Source organism: Mastigoproctus giganteus, unplaced genomic scaffold (genome assembly GCF_048544385.1).
Source record: "Mastigoproctus giganteus isolate SK-2022 unplaced genomic scaffold, ASM4854438v1 scaffold_16, whole genome shotgun sequence".
In the NCBI taxonomy this organism is placed as follows: Eukaryota; Metazoa; Arthropoda; class Arachnida; order Uropygi; family Thelyphonidae; genus Mastigoproctus; species Mastigoproctus giganteus.
This window is the reverse complement of record NW_028328293.1, coordinates 1,948,020-1,970,067: the sequence shown is the minus strand read 5'-3', so window position 1 is coordinate 1,970,067 and position 22,048 is coordinate 1,948,020. Positions and strand designations below refer to the sequence as shown.

The following is a 22,048-nucleotide window of genomic DNA, read 5'->3' as shown; positions in this document are numbered from 1 at the left end:
AAAAAATCCCCCGGTTTCCTAAAAAGGGGCTGCCCAGGTAAATCCACAATTTCTGCTTAACCTGTTCAATAAATGCCTAACAGCTAATCTAAAATTAATACTTAAAAAACCCATCAAAGCCTCCAGAACCGACTAAATCGTACCAGCCAATTGCCCTCCTGTCCACACTGAGCAAGCTACTTGAAGGCCTCCTCCACTCCAGAAGCCAGCCTACAAGCAATTCACAGTATGGGTTTTGCCCAGGACACTGCGCAGAGGATGCTCTGTACCAAATAACCCGAGCTACAACCAACACTAGTCACAAGTACTTTCTCCTCATAGCCATCGACATGCTCTGGTTGTTGTTGGTATTTACTTAACGACACAAGGGCAACTGAGGCCAAATTGTGTCTGTTCATTGTTTATTTACAGGCAACATATAGCTATAGATGTTAAATTATATGCTCCTGTAGAGGTCAATAGATTTTAGGTATATCAAAAGTTTTATGTTTGTTTCATTTCCTATGAAGTGAGATAAATCATGAGAGATGCTCAATGTGGAGAGAGAGATTAAAAAGTGTTAGAGCAGATGGTTGACTGTAAGGGACAATCAACCAGAAAATGACTGATTGTAAGTTAGCATTAGCATTAGTAGAGGCATTTGATGCAAGAAAGCAAGCTTATGCAGCATCAGCCAAAAAAAAAAAAAAAAAAACCCAAAAGTTGTGTCAGACAGGATGAACATTGAGGTGGGTTTTCTCCCAATAGTAAGAAAAGATGTATATGATGAGTGTGTCCAATTCTAAGTCTTGCCAATACCACTTCCTCTCGTCTGTTTTGTTGGAAGCCAGAGAGCCACAGCTTTGGTTCTTGTTTTATCTGGTAAAGTTTATTGTTGGCATCACTTTTCCAGATCTGTGACCAGTTGTCCAGTATGTCCATGCTTTGAAAATGATAAGCTTATAGTCGCTGTAAGGAACCTGAGGATGTTTGGCGGCAATGTCAGCACTTTCATTTCCTGGAATGCCATAATGACCAGGGATCCAGCAAAAACTGATTAACACGCTGCAGGAGACTAACCGGGAATGAGTGCATTTCAAGATAGGATGGGAAGATGAGAAATTCTTCCTTTTGGCAGACACAGCACTGAGGGAGTCTGTGTAAATTATGGCAGTTGAGATGGATAGCTCAATAATTTTACTAAGTGCTAACTTGATAGCATATAATTCAGCAGTGAAGATGCTGCAGGCTAATGGTAGTGAGCCTGTACTGGCAGTTTTCAATCCATCAGTATAGATTTTACAGGCACGGGAGTAGAGTGAGCTGAGTGCAACTGCCTGATATTGCAAGGAGGTATGACATTTTTCCCCCCACTGAAGAAAATGTACATCGTAAGATGCAGAAATGTATGTCCAAGGTGGAACAGGAGCAGTTCTCTCCTGAAAAATATCGCTTAAATCAAAATTCCAATTCTGAACAAGCACTTTCATCCTGAGTGAAGCAGGTCTATTTTCATTTGGTTTGCTGTCATAGAAAAAATCCTCCCAACTGGGGTGTGATGGAAGACTCTGGATTTTAGCAGTGTATTGAAGCAGTAATGTTTTCCTACGAAGATGTAATGGAGGATCATGCGCTTCGATATAAAGACTCTGGATTGGAGAAGTCCTGAAAGCGCCCAACAGAGCATTGTGCTGGATGATATTTAGAAGTTGTAAAGTAATGCTTCTGGCAGAGTCATATACTAGACAACCACAATCTAAGCATGAACGGATTAAAGTTCTGTAAAGTATATCGATCTGCTCCCCAAGACATAGACAAGACTGATCAAAGTATGTTCATATGCTTTAGACACACATTTCTTAATTGAGTGATGTGAGCTTGGAAATTAAGCTTACTGTCTAATATAAGATCAAGAAATCTGAAACATTAATAGCAAGTGGGATTGGAGTATTGTTGATTTGTAATTCAGGATCAGGATGGAGAGCTCGATGCTTGCAAAAGTGGGTCGCAGTGCATTTCTTTTCTGATAGTCGATAACCATTCCTTAAAGTCCAGGATTCTATTTTGGTTATGGCATGTTGGAGTTGGCGTTCAATGGTATTGATACTTTTGAGACTGACAAGAGATAGTAAGATCATCTGCATATATATAAGTTTCAACATGTGTCATGCTGCTAACTCTAATTGCAAAAAAGTGTTGAATTAAGTATGGATCCCTGCGGGACTCCTTCCTGAATGTGAGAAGCAGAGAGTATGCTTTTATACCGGACCTGAAAAGTGTGCCATTGCAGGAAATTTTTAATTATTTCAGGCAAATGGCCCTAAATCCCAGATGGTAAAGATCCATCATATGGTTCTATCATATCTGGGCATATCCTTAGACCTAATGCCTGCAGAGGGAAAGGAAGGGAATTGACACAGAATTCTAATGAATCTAGCAAACAAACTGGGACCAATCAACCAAAGGGGATGTGACAAGGTTTCTCCGAAGCCACCTCTCTGGTACACTCCTGGCCTATACATTACTGTCTTCCTCACAGGAAATTGATCATTTAGAGATCAATTACATTAACTGGGGCTAGAACAAAATCCTAACTGCACCTGCTGTGTCCCAGAAAATTAGAGCTACTTGTTATACAAGTTCCCAATGTATGACAACCAGAGCTGTTGCTGATTTCTCAGATATGCCCACTTCCATATAATCAGGAACATCTATTCATCACAGAAGGAGATTATTATAAAGAATTTACAGGATATGCAAACATCATATTTGAAACCAGACAAAATAATCTTAGGAGACATCTCCAGTGGACCCTGTTACTGCCAAATCCACCACCAGAGCTGCAAAACCAATAGTCACGTGACAAAACTAGGGTAATCCTCCTCATTCCCCAGATTTGACAGCTGAGTGTCCCTGGGCAAGCTCGTTTAGTTTCTGGACTTGACCTACCGAAATTCACTTCTGGAGTACTGCCTGTGTGAAGTGAAAAGCAAATTATTCTGTACGCGCAGTGCTTGTCACATCATGTATTATGTCCTCGGGTGTAGAATAATTAGCTGCCAATGGTGATAAATTTCTCCTCTGCTACCTTCGCTCTGTGTGAGTCATGCCTGTACAAATAAGACTGGGTGATTGAGTGTGGGACTAGTGCTAGCTGCTGGGCATGTGGGGGCACCTGTGCTGTCTAGTGAACCCCACCTCCCAAGTGAATGTGGGGTGTTAACTTAGACTGCACACAGACAAAAAAGTGTCAAACAAGTGTGAATGTCCCATAAGTGAGACCTGTGTACTTGTACACGCAAAAACTAATAGACATGACAAACCCATCCACGTATGGATGGGTTTGTCATGTCTATTAGCTGTGCGATTGGCAAATGAATGATTCGTCATCTGCTAAAAACAGAAAAAAAGCATGTGCACTGTCCATATTCAGGGTGCTGTCTGTATGAGAGAAGGGGCGAACAGGAACAGAAGATATGTAAATGCTAGGCAAAGTTAATTCTCTGCATGTGCCCCAAATAAACAAAAAAAAAAAAAAAAATCTTAAAATGTCCTATTTTCTTGTATGACTGGCAGGTGTGTAAATATGTGCAAAATTGGAAGGTATGTTGTATATTCGTGTAAACAGATACCTCCCCCTAACCAGACTCAGGGGAAAACCAACTTTTAGAAGCACCCTTGTGCCTCTGCTTAAGCAAGTTTGATTTCTTTTCTTAGGCAGCATGTCGTTGGACGCTGATGCTGGTCTGGCCAGTGTGGGAATATCACTCACCACTTCGAACAGAGAAAATTCTCTAACATAGAGCACTCTAGCCGTGACATTGACCCCTCCACCTCCCACGGGCACTTCCCATCCCCCCCCATACCACATACTTTTTGCCTGGTGGGGTGCCCCTTTATCCCATTGTTCTTCCTCTTCCTATCATCCACCTCCTCCTGTGGCTTCCCATTCTGTTCCAAACTCAAACTGTCACCTCCATGCTCCCTTTCAGATTTGTTTTTCTTTTCCATGTTTACCCCTTCCTTCCTTCCATCCATTCATTTCCTCCTGTTTAGTCTATCTCCCCACCTTCTACTGGGCTTTTCTGGCAAGCTCAAGTGATGTTTAGGGTTCGTCCTCACCTGAGCACTCATAGGTCTACTCGCCTTCTGCCCTGGCCCACCTCCCAAAGGTACAAATGAGCAATGCAGGGGATAGGCTTGATTTCCAAGTGCCCTACAGCTATGAGACCAGATAAACCCAATGCTTAAACAATCTGGTCTTTACAGTGAACTGTATGCAATACAGAGTTGGAGAAGATCCCGGTGTGGCAAGACAACAGATAAACCCAATGCTTAAACAATCTGGTCTTTACAGTGAACTGTATGCAATACAGAGTTGGAGAAGATCCCGGTGTGGCAAGACAACACTATGTTGTTTCTGATTTTCATAAATGACGATGAATGGATATCAAAAATTTGCAGAGTGGTTAATGATTGGTGCGAAGCAGTGCTCCTTCAGGATGACTTGAACAGACTTAAAAAAAAGTCAGAAAGGTGGCACTATCCTTTCATGGAGCAAAATGAAAGGTCTTACATACACTTGAGGAATAGCATCCCCAAAATAACATATCTTTGGTGGGGTTGAATTAAATAGATAAAGAAAGGGATCTGGGAGTTAAACTGTAGGCAGATATAAAGTTCTCTGAGCAGGGTAAACAGGCAGCCAGGAAAGCCTATGGTGTCCTATCAATGATTTATCAAACAATATCCTGTAGAGATAGGGAGGTCATAATTCCACTGTACAAGGCAATTGTAAGTCCAAGTATGGAGGCTTCTTCTGAAAAAAGATATTGACCAGACAAGCAACTTGCATGGTGAGATTGGCCAAAGACTTTAATTATGTGGGCTACAGAACTTAGCAACAAGGTTCCTTAGATGAGACCTGACTAAGGTTTATAAATTCAAATTACAGGAGAAGAGGTTTAGACTAGATTGTAGGAAGTTTTTTTAGCCAGCAAGTTGTTGAGGCTGACAATTTGAAGAAATTCAAAGTTCAACTGGATTGCTACCTCCAAAGCTTTTTACTTTTTTTGGCCAGTGCAGCAAAAGCCTGTGGCTTCCATGTACTATGTGATTAATACTAATAAAATTAACATTATCAGTAGGAATACAATGAATTATTTATTTCATAACACGAGGATATGGGAAATAAACAATAACTGAATATTTGTTATTTATGAAATAAAACTAATCTCTGCCTAATCCCTTAAACACATATGCAGCCAGGTAATCACATAAAAATGACCTCTGTGTTTCATGTTTATTGCTAGATTGATGTAGCCCAGTGGTCAATGTGGGATTACAATAATATATACATGATTTGATTTGAACAGTGATCAATTCAAATCCTACATAACTGCTAGATATAGTACCACTCTTGTATTCTCTATTTTGTTTACTTATCTCCCCTGACTCTGTGACCAGCCTTGGATATAAACCGAAAATTTATTTTTAGCCAGATGTAGCACACAAAGATGTTTGAGTTGACCATGTTTCAAGCTCACACAATTGCAAAATACAATCATTACCATATTTAGCAATTGTGTGAGCTTGAAACATGGTCAACTCAAAATGATTAGCTATAAACTCTTCTGACTTAAGTAGTCATGTTGGAGTATAAAAAGACTTTTTTTTTTTTGACAGCAGAGAGAATGGAGGCAGGATAAAGTCAATTCAAAATGGCCAGGTGGCTGAATATGATGTGCAGAACTGCAATCTTGGAACCAGTTCAAAAGGTCCAAAAACAGGTGACACCACTGTCATCTCAGCAGGGTAACTTGTGGAACCTTCCACACTGAAAGGAGCATTATTACCCATAGCAGGCATATTGAGGGGGGGTCTTTATGCAAGGTAACCAAATGTGTTCCGTTGACCCCCCTATAGTAGTTTAACTAGATTTTAAATAATTAAAACTGGAGCAGACACACATAAGAGTACAAAGTTGCTTGAAAATTGCCAAAACATGACTATGCTTCGATTCACACTGCTTTGTCAATTACAAACAGATGGTGAATCGGTAAACTTTTTTTTTTTTTTTTTGTTCTGTTAGATTCTTTTTACCTGAAACATTTGTCTATGTAATATTGTCTCACTTATAAAACTAAATTTTATAGATATAAAATTATTTACTGACATACAATCAACTTTACAATCGTCTAATAAAATTGGAAAAAAATACCTATCATGTAACTTCTAACAAAATGTCACTGTAAGCAGAGCAGGATTATTTGGTAAAGAAAACCTGACAAAAGAGTCTGAACTGGTGCTGACAATGTTCATAATAGTGCTTTTCTCTAATGACTCATGGCAGTCTCCAATCAGATTCTCAATGCATATTATCTGGACGGAACTAAACCCCAGATTTAATTCTGCTAAAACTGCGGAAGGAGAAAGATATGGATGGGGGGTTAAATGGTTTCGGCTGGAATTACAGTCAATGGACAAAGAAAGTGATTTTCACGTATTTCCTCAACTCACATGGCTGTAAAGTACTAAGATAAGATCCTTGATCCGTGTTTTCCAGTTGAAACTGGTCCGGATTTCCTTTTAATGGATGATAAACATGTCCTTACACTGCTCTCCTAATGAACCAATGCTTTCAGAGGAGAATATAGTCCATATTAGATGGTCAGTCAGTTCCCCCAGACCTCAATCCAATGAAGCAAGCCTGGCAGGAGTTCACAGGCACCTTCCCAGAAAGTTAAGTGTGTATCAGTCATTTTGGCTAAGAATGAATATGTCAGTTAATGTACATTGTAACATTAACTGACTTGTATTACATTTCACCCACATTAGCAAACAGTAATAATTCATAACAAACATATATATATATATATATATATATATATAAAAAAAAAAAAAAAAAAAAAAGAGTACTTCATTCCCTCTGCCCAGCGTATGGCAATAAACAATATCCAGTGCTTCAGCTACAATACAGGCACTCCGCAACTTACATTAAGTTTTTACCGGCCAGTGCAAACTGAAAAAAATATGGAAACATATTTTGCATCCCATAGGAATAAATGGAGATATTGGGAAAATATTGTAATGTGTGCCCAGTAACATATTGTTTTTTGGGGGTAATTCATTCCAAGACCTCAGAAGTTGAAATTTTTGCTATTTAACTTTCTAAAAGGTCATTTGTATAATGGAAATTGTATTAGTTTTATATAAATTTATGTGAAATACGCACAATGCAAAAATCACTTTTAACTAAAGGATGCAAAAACAAAACACGTGGCCAACACTTTTACAAATGCTACTATTGGCTGAGAGGAAGGGCTATGGGGTCCCACACTACACTTTCATCGTTATCATATGTTCCATTATAAGAATTAATTTTGAACACCTTTGGGATATTTTTCTAAAGCACATTTCTGGAGGCCACGACCATAAAACAATAAAAACAATTGTGAATACTATTTTCTGTTAGTGAAATCTATTATAAATGGATAGTAAACTCAATCTTATTGCATTTGCGATAATACCGATAACTGGAATTGTGGGTTTTTACGTTACGGTATTATGGTGAAATATGTCTCTCCTTTACTGAAATCTTCTCTTCATTCCTATTTACTTATTACAATGATGAGGGGAAATCAACCAACAGAAAGTGCAAGTGATGGCAGTGCTAGGAAACAAAACAAAATTGATTTAGAAATGAAGATGAAAATGATTAAGAAGCAGAACAAAGTTTGTCACCTATTGCACAGAAATTAGGTCACGCTGCTTCAGCAGTGAATACTATTTTAAAGGCCAGTGTACGTGTAAAAGAATATGTTAAAGGATCAATGCATTTAAGATCAACAGTGATCACAAAACAACATTCAGGTACTATATTGAAGATGGAAAATCAGATTCAGAAGAAAGTCCCCTGAGTCTAATGGCCATTCAAGCAAAAGCAAGTAGTATTTATGAAGATTTGAACCAGATTCTTACCCATGGATCTTTGCGAAAGCAAATGATGGCAAAATCTAGTTCCACTCACTGCTTCGCGCTGATTGGTTGATAATCACCACGATTTTGTGTTAGAAGTTCTGGAAGCGAGTAGAACCGACAGGAATACAATAGACAGTCTGGGAAACCTCACCTTCGTTTGTAATAGGGGTTTTAAGACTCATTTCCATTAGTCAAAATGGGTCAGGTTGGTTTATCCGTCCCGAATTTGGTGGCGTAACTAACCTAACCTTTTTGTACTAGCAGAACATGTAAGTCTATTAAATTAGTCTTCTTGAGGTTTCCGCCGACTGAAATTTCAAAGGAATGAGTTTTCACTAAAAATGTCTGTAAATACTAGGAGTTCCACTTTGGATTCTGTTTTACCAGCAGATGCAGTGGTTTCCAGTTCTTACTAGTAATCACTGTAGTCGAATGCGTTAGGGGCTTCTCGTTTTTATTAGAAAGAACTGATAGTAATGGAATTCGGGTTTTAACTGTAACATACACATGTGTATATATCATATTAGAATAATTAACGTAATAAAGAAGTTATGGAAGAAACGAAGTACAGTATTCTTTGCTTCATTCATGATCTGTTCTCAAACAGCAGTTATTATAGGCGCATCAGTGACTTGACCATATTGTGTCGTACATGTTCGTCTGTAAACTGCATCCGCAATGTCGCTGATTTGTCTGTTTGCTGTACAAAAAACACGAATTCCCAGGAGAAAAAAAAGCATGCAATACTCGTCTGAAACAGCCTAAGTCAGCCATGTTGTAAAAAGAGCCCATAAAAATTCCTCACATCATTAGCAGAATTCGAACTCAGTTTTTTACACCTGGTGTGAGAAGGACGGTGTTTATACAGTGGCGGACAAAAAAAAAAAAAATCTGCATCACCTTAAAAAAAGTAACCTTTGTAGTGGAATGTATAAGATAGTTTGATGACAGTCATTTTGTTTGTCGCAAAACAAAAGGTATTGAGTCAGACAGTAATTGCATCAGCCGTTTCTATAAATACGGCATTGGAAGGGTATACACACTCATTAGTATCCTCTTTTTGCATAGGTGTAATATGTTCAGTTGACACCAAGAAAAAAAAAGTGCAGCTGTTGCTGGCCCAGGAAGGGCTTTCTACGGATGCTATTGCTGATAAAATAGGCTGCCACTAGTCAATAGTATCCCGGGTGCTGAAATTAAAACGTGAAACTGGTGATGTGAAGAGACGACCTGGATCAGGCCATAAGAGAGTGACTAAAACTGGACTTTGAGATGGCCTCTGGTTTGAAACAAGTGCATGAACTATCCAAAGATGGCTTTTGGAATGTGGTCTGCATGCCTATCGGCCCAAGAAGAAGAAGTGACTTGCTGGCACCATTTTTTTTTTTTAAGGTAAATCCCAAGCCAAGTTCATGGCAAATAATGGGTGGTTTAATAGGTTTAAGCATTGCACTGGTGTCCACAACGTTAAAAGTAAAATTTTTGTAATTGCACACTTTTGTAATTTTTCCTGAGCATGAGATAAAAAAAAATTGAGTAAATAATTCTATTTACATGTTTATTCGTCCAACATTTCTTTTTTGCTTCAATCGAATTCAGTGCACATAGTTGTGAGTGCTGCATAAGCCTTTAGGGAAATTCCGACTTACATAGAGTTCCGTGAAACCGCAACCCTTATGTAAGTCAGGGAGTGGCTGTATACGGTATACTGATAGACTATGCAATATACATGAAAAAAATATATAAATAATTGTTAGATTTCTATTGGTCTGACAAATCATTCTGAAGAGCAAAATATAAAATTTCATGAAAACCCATTCACTGGGGGAATTGAGTTATTACATAAGAACAAAAAAAAAAAAAAAAAAAAAAAAATTAATTAATTAATTAATAATAAATTGCTGGATTTCTACTGGTCTGATTTTAATGAAATATAGAATGGATCAACAAATTTTTTTAAAGATTTAAATATAAAATTTCATGAAAATCCGTCCACTGGAAGTAGAGTTGTTACATGTGGAATACAACAGATGCATTGTGTATGTTATTGTTGTTATTTGTTTTTTAGGAGCATTAGCAACTAAGGCCATATTGCTCCGGGGATATGCGGTGGTCATTCCCTGACCTTTCCGCATCCTCCGTATTTGGTGGGCATGGGTTCGAACCCCGGTCTAATCAAGAAGCGTGTGCTACGCACTGCTGCTCCTGCCCACCTGGCTACGGAGGCGCCACGCATTGCGTATGAATTTACACATAATACTAATATACTCTGAGACTGCATGCCTTATTAAGGTCTGTTCTTATGGATTTTTCAACTCACTCATAACACAAATTTGAGATAAAAATCTGTCAATCGATGTGCATTATTGACGTATTTAATTAATGTGTAATCACAATCATTTTATCATAATCTAAATTTTTTTTAATCTTTTTATGATATTGTTTTTTTTTCTTTAGCTTTTGAGCACCAGTATGATATATTTTTCCCTAGAAACCATGCAAGATCCATGAATTTTATAATCTAGCTTTAACATACACATGTTGAATCTAGACTATAAAATTCACAGAACTTGCATGGTTTCTATGAAAACAGAGTCCATGTCTTGTGCACAAGATAAAAATGGCCATTTTCTACTTCAACTGTGCATGACTGGTGGTGAATGTTCTGTCAGAGAAATCCCTATAAGTCATATGAATTTAAACCAATGACAACGACGGTACAATAAATAAGACCTTGCCCATGAACCTCAAAGGAAATGGTTTGAGAGAACTCTTTACAAAATGTTTAGGACAACCACCATGACACTTCCACATCAAAATAGCTACCTATTCTTTCAAACTATTTAAATGCTGTCTTTTACCAATGGATTCTTAGACAAAAATTATGTTACTCTGAATTCTCAAAATTTCCATTCCTATAATATTCTAGAGCAGCATTTCTCAGACTGTGGTTCGTGTACCTTTTCCCCAAGGGTCCCTTGAACAATGTCTAAAATTTCTTATACATAAAAACTGAAAAAATTTAGAGCACAGAAATAATTTTGTTTACCTTGAGGATTTACAAGATTTGGTATTAGTAAGGCAAATGACAATCTGCTGGCTAAATGCAAATTTCCACACATCTGTCCTGGAACTATTCTGCCTCTAGTTAAATTTACGCCTTATGTGCCTGAGCAAGAGGAAGGAAAGCGTGTAAGCTAAATGGCAACAGCATTTGGCATACACAATCCATTCAATGTCTAAAATACCTCAATCAGATACCTCAATGCCTAGTTTCCAGACTTTGCATTTGCAGAACTGAGGCTTTTCTTGATAAGATTACCTTTTTGTTCTTCTGCACACATTCCACCTGATCCACATCCTACCTATAAAATTAGGCTTCCATATCTGTAGGCAGTACCCAAGATGTGGCTGGATAATCACTTCCTTGTCCCTGTTGGCAAAATTTTGTATACCACTGATAGAACGCGTGAGCAACCTATCTGCACAATTATACCCAGATCTTTTTGGTCCTCCACTAACACCTCAATGTTGTACTATGAACTGGTATGCTTTTTTGGGATTACTGCTACCCATATGCAGAATCTTGTTTGTCAATTTTAAACTTCAATTGCTGCTTCTCAGCCTATCTGCCTAATTTTTCTACATCTTGTTACTATCATTAACTAGCCTGTCTACCTTTATCATCTGCAAACTTAGACATTAAGCTTTATAAATATAATTAATAAATATTGAAAACAACAATGGGCCCATCACTGAACCCTGCAGAACTCCACTAATAACATTAGTCTAAGAAGAGCAGTTCAAAATGATAACAACTCTCTCTTCTTCTGTGAACTATCCTTTTATTCATTGTAGTAACTTACCCCTAATGCCACACTGCTCCAATTTAAGCTAAAAGGTGATCCTTATATGGTTAAAGTTTGAGAACCATTGCTATAGCAATGAGTGTTTACTACAGCACCACAAAACAACATGATGAAGCTAAAATGGTACAGTTTCACTGTATTCACCTTAATTTTCTTGTGTTTATCTCATCCCTTAAATTTAATTCTGTGAGTATGTCAAAAAGGCATTTTTCAAGCATTTAAAATTATTTGGCACATACAAAATTATTTCTGCTTTAGACAAGCAAAATATATTCCTATGTTTACTTACCTTCACTTCTATTTTGAATGAAAGATGGCAATTACCATCAAGCAAACTAATTTAAAAACCATAGCAACAAAACAAACTGTTTCCTTTATTAAGAAAAACATTTCCTCTATCCTATAAGTGAATCAGTAATGGTGCCAACTCTGGATCACTAATAATTAAAAATTTTAATAATTCAATTCAAGAGAAAATTAATGCATTTAAATAAAATAAAAAAATAACACACATGCACACACACCTTCTTAGTTCATTAGTAAGCATGCAAAGTGTTAGGTCTCAGTTTTGTAGAGCAATAGCAGACAGAGATACGCATATATATATATATATATATATATATATACACACAGGTGACCCCCGCTTAACGCTGATAATTCGTTCCGTAAAAACGGAGCGCTAAATGAATCCGCGCTAAGCGAGCGCCGCATTCCCATAAGGTAACATATGTATTTGTGAGTTGCAGTCGGTGCCATAGGATATTTCCTAATCAATAATAAACGGTAATGAAAAAGATGCACAAATGTCAGTAAAAATATTTAATATTTAAATATTTGTACATATAAAATATTGTGCATTACATACATATATAATTATGTGGTAACTACTTACGTATCAAAATTAAACTTACAATTCCAATTAAAATCATGAATTTAATTGATCTAAATTGATTTAATTTAATTGATAAATTTAATCATGAAAAATGTGTCGATTTTAGGTTGAACTTTGGCCCTCTTCCAAATAAACTAAAAGGGATATTAATTTTAAATCCCCCGCAGCGTTACCAGCCAACAATAAAGTCAACCGATCCTTCGCTGCTTTGAAACCTGGCATGCTTTTTTCTTCTTTCAATATGAAACTTCTTTTAGGCTTCGTTTCCACGAAAGTCCTGCTTCATCTATGTTAAAAACTTGTTGAGAAGTATAACACATAATACCCCTCTTCAATAATTTTAACAAGTTCTTTTTTGAAAGTTTCGGCTTCTCCCTGGATTTTAAATCTATTCAACCAGCCCTTACTAGTTTTAAATGGTTCCACATTTTTTTTAGGTGAGTTTCTTCAGATCATCATATTGGCTAATCTCTCTCTCTCTCTCTCTCTTTTTAATAACATTTAACTTAACTGAATTCTGCATTGGATATTATCTTCAATAAAATTAGTTAAAAGTCTTTCCATTTCAATCCTAATAGCCGGCCTAGCCCTAGTTGCTTGCAGTGGAACAGCTCTCTTTCCCGCTGCTAAAATTAATTCTTTATTTTTTTTTTTTTATAATTGTTCTTACAGTTAAACTTCCAAGTCCTAAATTATGGCACACATCCACTTGTCTTTGACCGGAATCGATTCGCTTCAAAATGTCTAATTTAATTTTCAAATTCAGTCTTTTTCTTACATTTATAGTCTTCGTACTGCGCTCAGACATTGGTGCTTTTTCATTCTTATTGGCCATTATTAACTCTTCAAAAATGTAACTGCGTTGGTAAACTGTCCGTTTCGCATGATGTCTAATACGGTACTGAGTGATGACTAGACTTCGGATAAATGCATATAACGCAAATATTACAAGCAATATACTTAATATTTTTTTAAAATGTTGATCTCGGAACTACGTAACAAGTCACTGTACTGCAATTAAATTAGCATGCGAGAAAATTTCTCAAGTCTGCGTGGGAAACGTTTTAATGCCGTTTTGCTATTCATTTTCAAGCTATCAACTCCATCAAATGAAACAATTTCGTTAAATATGCCAAAAATGCAATCTGTAAAAGAGCGTTATAGTCAGATACGGGTTATAATATAAGAACAGTGTTATAGCGAATCAGCGTAAATCGAACCGCGTCATAACGGGGGCCTGCTGTGTATATATATATATATATATATATATATTTAAATAATGGCTTAAAGTTTAACATAAAATAAAATAAATAAATATTAAGCTATCATTAGAGGCAGCAAAATGCACATCCTCCACATGAAGCCCAGATATATCCGATAATTCAAAATAAAACAATACAAAAAACATAAGCCAGTAGTAGCTGATCAGCAGCTGATCTAGAGTGCTGTCTGTTCTATAAATTATTTCTCGCTGCATAAGGACCACCACCATGCAAATCCTCTGCATTGGTGGATCGATCGGAGGAGGAATGGGTGGTTGGATTCTTCGATCTTTTCGCCTTTGCGACGATTTGTATGGTGATTGAAATGCAGCGATTCCATGACCCATATCGACGGAGGACCATGACCTCATGGTCCTCCGTCGATATGGGGCATAATGGTCAGTCTATTATTTTGTTTTGCTTTTAGTAGATCTTTTAACCCCTTTTTGGTGATATTTCACGTTTTTCGGAACTGGTACCTTCGAGGGGGGTACCGCTAAATTATATTATAATTGGCATTATTTTAAATTTGACAACGGTTTTATTAATTGGATTTAAAGTGCTAAATTATATAGGGGACAATCGGCTACGGTTTATGTCTTATTACCTCACTTTCCCTTTCCTGCTTGGTTTATTTTATTTTACGTTATTATGTTTATGTTAATTATACTCTCCTTTAGTGATGGAAAATGTCCAGGACTGGATCTAATAGAGGTGACTATCATGAAAAGACTGTGGAAGAAGAACAGCACAGTACTGGAAACCCTTTTCAATAAATGCCTACATGAAGGCATCTTTCCTGCCCCCTGGAAAATAGCAAACCTCAAAGTCTTAATTAAACACCCTGACAAGCCCCCAAACCTAGCCTCCTCCTACCGCCCCATTGCCCTACTCTCTGTCATAGGTAAAGTCCTAGAAAAACTAATAGTAGGCAGATTCCTACAATACTATACTAAGAAAAATCTATCCTCAAACTGCCAATTCGGTTTCACCCCTGGCAAGTCGGCCGTGGGAGCTATCAAGCAGGTTCTAAGCACTATTATTCCCTCGGAATTTAAGTATGTCCTAGGTCTCTTTGTAGACTTTAAAGGTGCATTTGACACCCTATGGTGGCAAAGTGTGCTGGCGAGGTTTCAAGAGGCAGAGGTTTCAATTCCGATCTATCGTCTAATTACAGACTACTTCTCAAACAGGCACCTCGTGGTCTCAAGCGGAGCATGCTCCGTAACAAGACCAGTGACCCGCGGCTGCCCACAGGGATCTGTTCTTGGCCCAGTCTGCTGGAACACGGTCCTTGATGAGTGGCTCACAAAAGATCTCCCCCAAATAGAGAAAATAGCTTACGCAGACGATCTTGTTCTGATCCTACAGGGTAACTCAAGGCGCGAGCTGGAATCCAGAGCAAAAGAGGCCCTGGAAGATCTAATGTCCTGGTGCACAATAAATAAATTGGAAATATCAGCAGAAAAAACAAAACAAGTCCTATTCAAGGGAAAGCTCAATAGAAATAGACCCCCATTAATTAAAATCAATGAACAGAGCATAGGCAGGGAATCCAAATACAAGTATCTAGGAATAATATTAGATGAAAATTTAACTTTCATAGAGCATGCAAAATACTTAAAGAAAAAAACTCAAAAATTAACCGGAAAATTACTAAGAATTGCAAGGAAAAAATGGAACATAAAACCATCCACACTGGCATTGTATTATAAAAGCCTCTTCCTCCCCATTATATGCTATGGAGCGGGTGCCTGGGCACCTGGCATCAAACGCAGCCTAGTAAACAAATACCTATTACAGGCACAAAGAATCTTTCTGTTGGCCACCTCCAGAGCATGTAGAACCATCTCAACTTCAGCCCTCCAGATAATATGTGGAAAGCTACCCATAAAATATGAAATCATACAAGCATATCTAAATTACTACAGGAGACAAAGAATCCCACATGCCTTTGAAGAATATGCAATAAATCTTAATGGAACAGACAAAGAAGATCAAAGAAGACTAAGAGAAATGTTTACTACACAATGGCAAAGAGAATGGAGGGAAGAGACCAAGGGGAGGACAACGTATCAGTTCTTCCCCCTTGCACAAGAAATAAGCAAGACAAACAAACCTTGGCTGCAACCAGGATTATACACTACTTTCCTGATGTCGGGCCACGGAAGCTTAAACTCAAGACTACATGCTCTGAGGCTGGCCGATTCTCCTGACTGCAAATGCGGGTCGCACGAAACAGTGCAACACATAATGCTGGACTGCATTAACTACACGGACCTGAGGCAACCGTTCCAGCTAATAACAGAGGTGTACCACACGGAGGATTTCTTCAAAGTGACGGAATCACTGGAAACCTTCCAAGCACTGGCGAACTTTGCAGAGAGAGCATTCAAGAGAAGAAGGACCCTCCTAGGCCTGCCAGACTAGCAGGTAACCGTGTCCTGTGACAACACTACGCTGTGAAGTTAACGCGTGTTGTATTGTCAATAATTACCAAGTGAAAGGAAGAAGGGCAGGAAAAGGAAAACACAGTCTGCCATGGACCTATGGCTTGAAAAGTAAGACAGTATACCTGCTGACCACATGAAAAGGTCAGGTAACACACAAACTTGTACGTGACACACAAAAACTCACCTAGCACATAAGAAAACAACAGTGATTATAAGAGACTGATTGACTTTTATGCCTATGTAAATGATAAAGAATTGAAATGGATATAAAATAACCTAGAATGCCTGATTGACTTTTATGCCTATGTAAGACTGATTGACTATATGCCTATGTAAATGATAAAGAATTGAAATAGATATAAAATAACCTAGAATGCCGGGCTTCTCCACAAGGACAGGATTGGGCCCTGCGTGTGCAGGGGTCCGGCTACTAAAAACATCTTAAAACGCCCGCCCTAGGTCAGGACTGAGCCCTGCGAGAGCCAGGGTACTACCAAAATATTGTTTAATAAGGAAATGATTAAGAGTGCAAGAGAAACTGGCTGCCTCCACGTGGCAAGTGACGGGAGCTGGGGGTCGGGACACTACAAGTCCGCGACTCCCTGCTGCTAAATGCCAGTTGCCAGCCACAGACAACGAGAACAACACACTACATACACTAAAATACAAATTAAAGGGTAAAATAATTTTTTTTTTTTTTTTTTTTTTATATATATATAACATAAGCATAACTAGACCTAAGTAAATATATATATAGATATATATATACATACTTTTTTTTTTTTTTTTTTTTAGTCAAAATTCAAAATTGTATACGTTATCATTAGAGAAATTGTTAAAAAAATTTATGCTGGCAAAGATAAATGCTTAAACAACAGCGGATATAGGGGAAACCCTGGATACCGCTAGTAACCTACCAAAACACTATGTCTACATTTTGCCATACTACTGGCTTATGTTTTTTGTATTGTTTTGTTTTGAATTATCGGATATATATATATATATATATATATATATATATATATATATATATATATATTTTTTTTTTTAATGGTTTAAAAACATAACTTGATTTACCTGGTGGGCTAGTTGTTCTTCATATGGTGGTCTTAGTTGATGCATCAATTCAGAACGGGACATAAGAGTTGGACGAGCAGAAGCAGGAAATCCTGATGGAGGCAAAAGAGGATGCGATGCGGAGGATGGATGAAGAGCTGGGTCTACATTTGGATGAGGGGGCACACCCATTGCTGCTGCTGCTGCAGCAGCAGCTGAAACAGGATCGTGAGGATGGAGGTGAAGGTGCGTATGAGCATGGGCATGGGTATGGGCATGAGCATGGGTATGTAGTTCTGGAGCAATTCCTGCCATCTGGAGTCTAAGAAGTGGATCAGTACCAAGAGCCAGTCTTTCATTGTGCATTCTTTCAGCAGCAATTCGATCCATTGAAGCTACATCTGCACCAACTAAAGGATTTACTATACCTAATCTTTCCAAGCGTTCACGCTCTCCTGGTGGGTATAGATGAAAAGGTCCAATTCCTGATGCAGCAGAATGAGCAATAGCAGGTCCAGATCCACCACCACCTCCTTGCATGGCTCCATACCGTCGTTGAAATTCCAGCCAGTGAGGATCAAATGCACCACCTGGTGGAGTTGTTCCTGGTGGAAGACGTGACTTAAGCTCCATTTCAGCCTTCAGCTTGTCATGCAAATCTCGTTCCCTTTTCTCTCTTTCAAGTTCAAGTTCCAACCTAAAATATTTCAATGATTTACACACAGAGTAACCAACAAAACAACTTTTAGTGAAAACTAAAATACTTACAGAAAATGTTACTAATTCTCATTTTTGTGTCTTTATTTCTTACATAACTATTGTACTATGTTATGTTAATCTTGGAAAAGACTACATAAAGTTTCAGCAAACCAAACAGTAACTATGTGTTTTCATTAGTGAAATTGAAAATGTGTAGCTATATTCATATTAGCACATTCAGTGATATCAGTAGACCTGCTTAAAGATTATCCCATCTGGAATTTATAATGAAAGAGCTACTGTTTGAAAAGTTTAATGTATTAAGGATTTCCATTTGATCAAATGCTGCTCTTACTGCTGTCATCATTGTTATTATTTGTGTTGCACATTAGTACTTAGAGCCACCGTACTGATGGGGTTCATACCCAGACCTTTCCAAATATTGGTGGAGAAACTAATTAAACTGTTGTGGAGAACTTGACTGACAACAATACATTTCCAATTCACAATAAGTTAGCAAGAAAGACTTCCTGTTATGAGGATAAAAACAAATCACTATTTCAGGGTGTCAATTCTTTTCTCAACACAGGAATAGGAGATCATATCCTTGTCAAGATGTAAAAATTTACACCTGTGTAATTTCTTTATGGAATAAATGTATAAACACTCATCTGCCAAAAATTATAAATATATTTCAGCTACACACAGTTCATGTTGACCAGCTGTGGTTCCACTCAAGTGTGGCAGACTTACAGAAATATTAATATTTCCCATTTTTGCTTTTATTTATTTACTACTTAACTATTGTACTGTGTTACTTTTTACAGCAAGTTACGCTTCTTGAAGTGTTATTTTGCTTCTAACCCTGTGATTGCCAAATGGACTATAAGTTTTATAATTATTATTATTTATATAGCTCATTAATACTTTATAGATGATCTACTGCACTGTGTGTACTGTCAATATACAAGTGTGCGTTCGTGGGTTGAAAAACCCTACTCTTTCTGCTTGAGATTGGCTAAATACAGAGGCCTTTATAAGAGTTCTTTCAGTCTCCGTTCAAACTTAATATTAAAGCAGTGAATATGAAAAAGATACAGTATTTCTATTTATGGATTTTAATAGTATAAACCAGACCGGTTTATACTATTAAAAACCAGGCTAGTTTTTTTGTATCCTGCTCCAACCACACCAACCAACAATAGCATCAAAAAATACTTTATTTTTGTCCCATGCATTGAACAGTGCCACAAACAGCTTAACACATTCTTCAAAGATAACAAATTTAAGATTGTGGCCAGACCAATACAGAAATTACACGCTATACTGAACAATCGCTCAGCTTTTTTCCTCTTTCACAACACAAATAAATGACCTGGTATACAACATTTCTTGCAGTGATTGTGACTCGTCTTACCAAGGACCTATGTAGTTTCCTCTGAATTTTTGTGTTAAACAGCACACATCTTCAGAATTAGCCTTTCATGTCATTAATGAAAAACATACTTTTTTTTCAATGAGGCCAAAATACTTAGTGTCCAACATAATTATACGTGACTATTAATTGCATAAACCGTTGAAATTAAATTACATGAGAATGCTATTAATGTTCACCAGCCATATCTAATCTCTGATTCGTAGTCTTTTACGTCATGCACAAAGACTAATGATCTCTTTTTAAGATTTATGCTCACACAAACTCGGTAATTTTTATTCACAATATACGATCAAAAAGCGTTATCAGCTTCAGGAAGGAAAATCGTTTTTTTTAAATTTACATTAAACTTTTTTTTATTGTGTTCAATTTATTTTTTTACTGTAATCATTTTGCGTTAATGTTTTATTCGTTTTAATTTCTGGAGGGTATCATACGAAAGTGTTCTACGTATCATATTCAGGTAAACTTCTCTTATTCTTTTACAAATTATGGATTTTTAGGATTAATCAAAAGTACAAATGTGTTGGACAGACCACTTGTGTGATCGAGACCCGTTATAGTGAGTCTCTAACACTATTAGCGGGTCTTGATCACACAAGTTATCTGTCCAACATGTCTAGTAAAGTTAAGTTTCGAGACAACAGGATTCCCATAATGTTTTTTATGCAATATCAAAAGTACAAATATGACATTCACAGAATTGTTAATTAGACAGTATTATACACTCATGAGCCAAAACATTATGACTACCTACCGAGTAGCATGTTGGGCTGCCTTTCGCCATAAAAATCAACACTGTGGCAAGACACTGCTAATGGTATCATATAGTATCCTCTGTCATCTAATGGCGTCATCTATATCTAGAAGAATGCTCCGGAGTTGAGGAATGGAGCGAGGCACTGGTATGGACTGGTGAATACTTCGTTGCACCGCATCTCACAAATGCTCAATGGGATTGATGTCACAGGAATTTAGCAGCCAGGAGAGCACATGAAATGTTTGGACACAATCCTTGAACCATTCCTACACAGTGCAGGTCTTGTGGCAAGGAGCATCATCTTGTTGAAGAAGTCTGGTGCCATCTGGATACACAGTCACCATATAAGGAAAAACCTTTTCTGAAACAATGCTGAGGTAGGATCTAGCAGAGGTTGTGTTTAATGGGAATGGGAGGGGGGCCCAATAATGGCCATAAAAACATTTTTCAAAACCATGATATCAGTGCCACCTGCCTGTTTTTTGTCTAATCATCTAATCATGCAGTCTGGTTGCAGTCGTTCACCTGCTTGCTGTCAAAAACATACCTGTCTGTTGGCATGATTGAGATGGAACCTTTATTCATCTGACCAGGTGACTGTTTTACAATAATCCAGTGTCTAGGAACAGGCAGAGGTGTTGATGTCAGTTGGTCAACATGAGCACATGTACAGGTTTATTTACTTTGTATGCCTATCCTGCAAGGGCATCCACTGGATGGTATGCTTTGAAACATTTCTATGTGCGTGTGTCCCGGTTATAGTCTTCTGTTGTCCCGGACAGCACATGCCAACCACCTTTCACCTCAACTGTCAACCAGTAATGGTCTCCCTGCCAGCATGTTGGGTGGTTGTATGTGTCTCTTGAACCATTCCCACAGCACCTTCACACTATGGTAGCCCTTGAACAGCTGAAAATGCAAGCAATTGCTGAGATGCTGGCCCTATCTTCCTAGCATCATAAATCATTCCCTGTTTCCATTTCAAAGGCTTCATACTGATGAACTGACAAGCACTACCCTGTGCCATTACTCATGAGCACTCCTATCTCCTCCAGGAGATAGGAGTGCTCATGTTTTGGCTTATGAATATATAAAATTTTATGATACTGAGACTGACCAGTAAAGTCACCGATTTTAGTCTGCCTTGAAACTACCTTAGCAGCAGCCCACTGGGTTTACTGGCTACTGTAAAAATGAATAAGGCCATCCACAAGTTGAGATTGGTAGGCTAAAGAGTACTTAATCAACTGTGTTACGATGAATGTGAGCCCACCTCCAACTCATCCTCATGTGTTAAAGGTGAGCTCACATTCATCACATATTTGCCTACATCATCAGCATCCCATAAATGTTATGGAATGGTCTTTGAATTTTTGAAAAAAAATTTTTTAAATGTTTAGTGCTGCAATAAACAATAAGTGCAGCTTCAGCATTTTTCTATCTCGTCAAGGCCAGATCCTGCTATTTGTGGATGATAACAAATCATTTCTGCTAAATCCATTTCGTTCTCACAATTTTCATCTTCTTCCACTTGCAAGCAAAAATGGTAGCCACATCTGTGATCATAAAAGTATAATGCAAGTAGGTGTGTGGCATACGTTGCTTTCCACTCAGTTTACGAAGGAGATGGTTGATGCATGGGTACTGCACTTACATCATTTCT

At 37.7% G+C, this 22,048-nt stretch overlaps 1 protein-coding gene across 4 annotated transcripts in view; it reads right to left on the bottom strand.

The window, feature by feature from the left end:
• The window catches only part of LOC150074890 (uncharacterized), a 618,385-nt gene that overhangs the window by 36,599 nt on the left and 559,738 nt on the right, over positions 1 to 22,048 (bottom strand). For all 4 annotated transcript variants that reach the window (XM_090389408.1, XM_090389412.1, XM_090389409.1 and 1 more), the window contains one exon: positions 17,513 to 18,188. In XM_090389408.1, coding sequence (XP_090245534.1) covers positions 17,513 to 18,188 — 676 coding nt within the window. The remainder of the gene's footprint in view (positions 1 to 17,512; positions 18,189 to 22,048) is intronic.